This window comes from Terrapene carolina, unplaced genomic scaffold (genome assembly GCF_002925995.2).
Source record: "Terrapene carolina triunguis isolate 2854851 unplaced genomic scaffold, T_m_triunguis-2.0 Scaffold461, whole genome shotgun sequence".
Lineage (NCBI taxonomy): Eukaryota > Metazoa > Chordata > Testudines > Emydidae > Terrapene > Terrapene triunguis.
Window position 1 is genome coordinate 1,756,511 of NW_020664812.1, and position 1,699 is coordinate 1,758,209.

Sequence of the window (1,699 nt, forward strand, 5' to 3'; positions counted from 1 at the left end):
CCCCCCCCCCACATAGCTCCACCCTGATCTCCAGCCCCACCCACCCCACATTCCCCACCCCCGAACTCTCCCCCATAGCACTCCCCACCTCCAACCCCACCCACCCCACGTTCCCCATACACCCCTTACGCTTCCCCGCACCCCTCCAAGCTACCCCACACATCTCCACCCCCTCCTACCGACAACACTCCCACATTCCATACACTTCCGCACCCCCTACACCCCCCAGAACTCCCCCCCATAGCTCCAACCCCACCCACCCCACGTTCCCCATACGCCCCCTACGGCCGCTTCCCCCCACATAGCTCTACCCTCCTCCTAGCTACACCGTCCCCACATCCCATACACCTCCCCCCTCTCTCACCTCTCTCCAGCCGACACCAGCAGCAGCTACTCGGAACCACCCGAGCGCGACCAGGGGCCCAGCCGTCTGCAACCCTCCCATTGGTGAGTATCGCCGCCAATCACTGGCTCGCCACCAATCAGCGCCCAAGCCCCAATTGCCGCCCGGCCTCTCTGGCAAGGCACGCTGGGTGCTGTAGTCCGCGTCGTGTCTGCGGACCGGCGCGTTGCCTTCTGGGAAGGGTAGCGCTAGAGCGCAGGGCGGTCATTTTGAACAGCTCGAACTGGACGCGGAGCACCACGGGAGCTGTAGTTAAAGGGCGCTATGAGTCATAGGAGATGTAAAAAGAACAGGAGTACTTGTGGCTCCTTAGCCCTTGTCTAGGGTTACCATATTTCAGCAAGCAAAAAAGAGGACGGGAGGAGCCCCACCCCTGCCCCTTCCACTTCCTCCCACTTCCCGCCCCCCTCAGAACCCCCAACTCTCCCCCCAACTCCTTGTCCCCTGACTGACCCCTCCTGGGACCCCTGCTCTTAACTGCCCTCCAGAACCCCACCCCCTACCTAAGCCTCCCTGTTCCTTGTCCCCTAACTGCCCCCTCCTGAGACCCTACCCCCTACCCTGACTGCCCAAAACCTTATCCACCCCCCCACCCCCAGAAAGCCCCCCCCGAACTCCCGACCCCCCCCCTCCCTGTCTCTTGACTGCCCCCTCCAGAACCTCCCTGCCCCTTCTCCGACCCCCTGGCCCCCTTACCCTGCCGCTCAGACCAGCGTGCTGGGGAGGAGGAGCAGGGGGAGGAGCTCCAGACTGCCGCTGCGAACGGCCGCCTGGTGATCTGCGAGGGAGGGAGGGAGTGCTCTCAGCTGCAGGGGAGAGGAGGGGGAAGCGGAGGAGGGGCTCTCTCTGGCTGTCGGAGCCCCATGTAAGTGGCACGATCCGGCCGGCTGCCCTGTCAGCCGCGCGCACTCTGCCTGGGGGGGAAGTCCGGACATTTACAAATTCCCCCCGGACGCTATTTTTAATGCTAAAAGCTGGACATGTCCGGGGGAATCCGGACGAATGGTAACCCTACCTTGTCTACACTACGAGTTTAGGTCGAATTTAGCAGTGTTAGATCGATTTAACCCTACACCCGTCCACACGACAAAGGGCTCTTAAAATCGATTTCGGTACTCCTCCCCCACGAGGGGATTAGCGCTGAAATTGACCTTGCTGGGTCAAATTTGGGGTAGTGTGGATGCAATTCGATAATATTGGCCTCCGGGAGCTATCCCAGAGTGCTCCATTGTGACCGCTCTGGACAGCACTCTCAACTCCGATGCACTGGCCAGGTAGTCAGGAAAAGCCCCACGA

General features: G+C 61.6%; 1 protein-coding gene across 2 annotated transcripts in view; it reads right to left on the reverse strand.

Moving 5' to 3' along the window:
- The window catches only part of LIN37 (lin-37 DREAM MuvB core complex component), an 8,973-nt gene extending 8,522 nt beyond the window's left edge, over window positions 1-451 (reverse strand). For both annotated transcript variants that reach the window (XM_024199898.1, XM_024199897.2), the window contains exon 1: window positions 365-451. In XM_024199898.1, the coding sequence (XP_024055666.1) occupies window positions 365-445 (81 nt within the window). In that variant the 5' untranslated portion in view covers window positions 446-451. The remainder of the gene's footprint in view (window positions 1-364) is intronic.
- Between the last annotated feature and the right edge of the window lie 1,248 nt (window positions 452-1,699).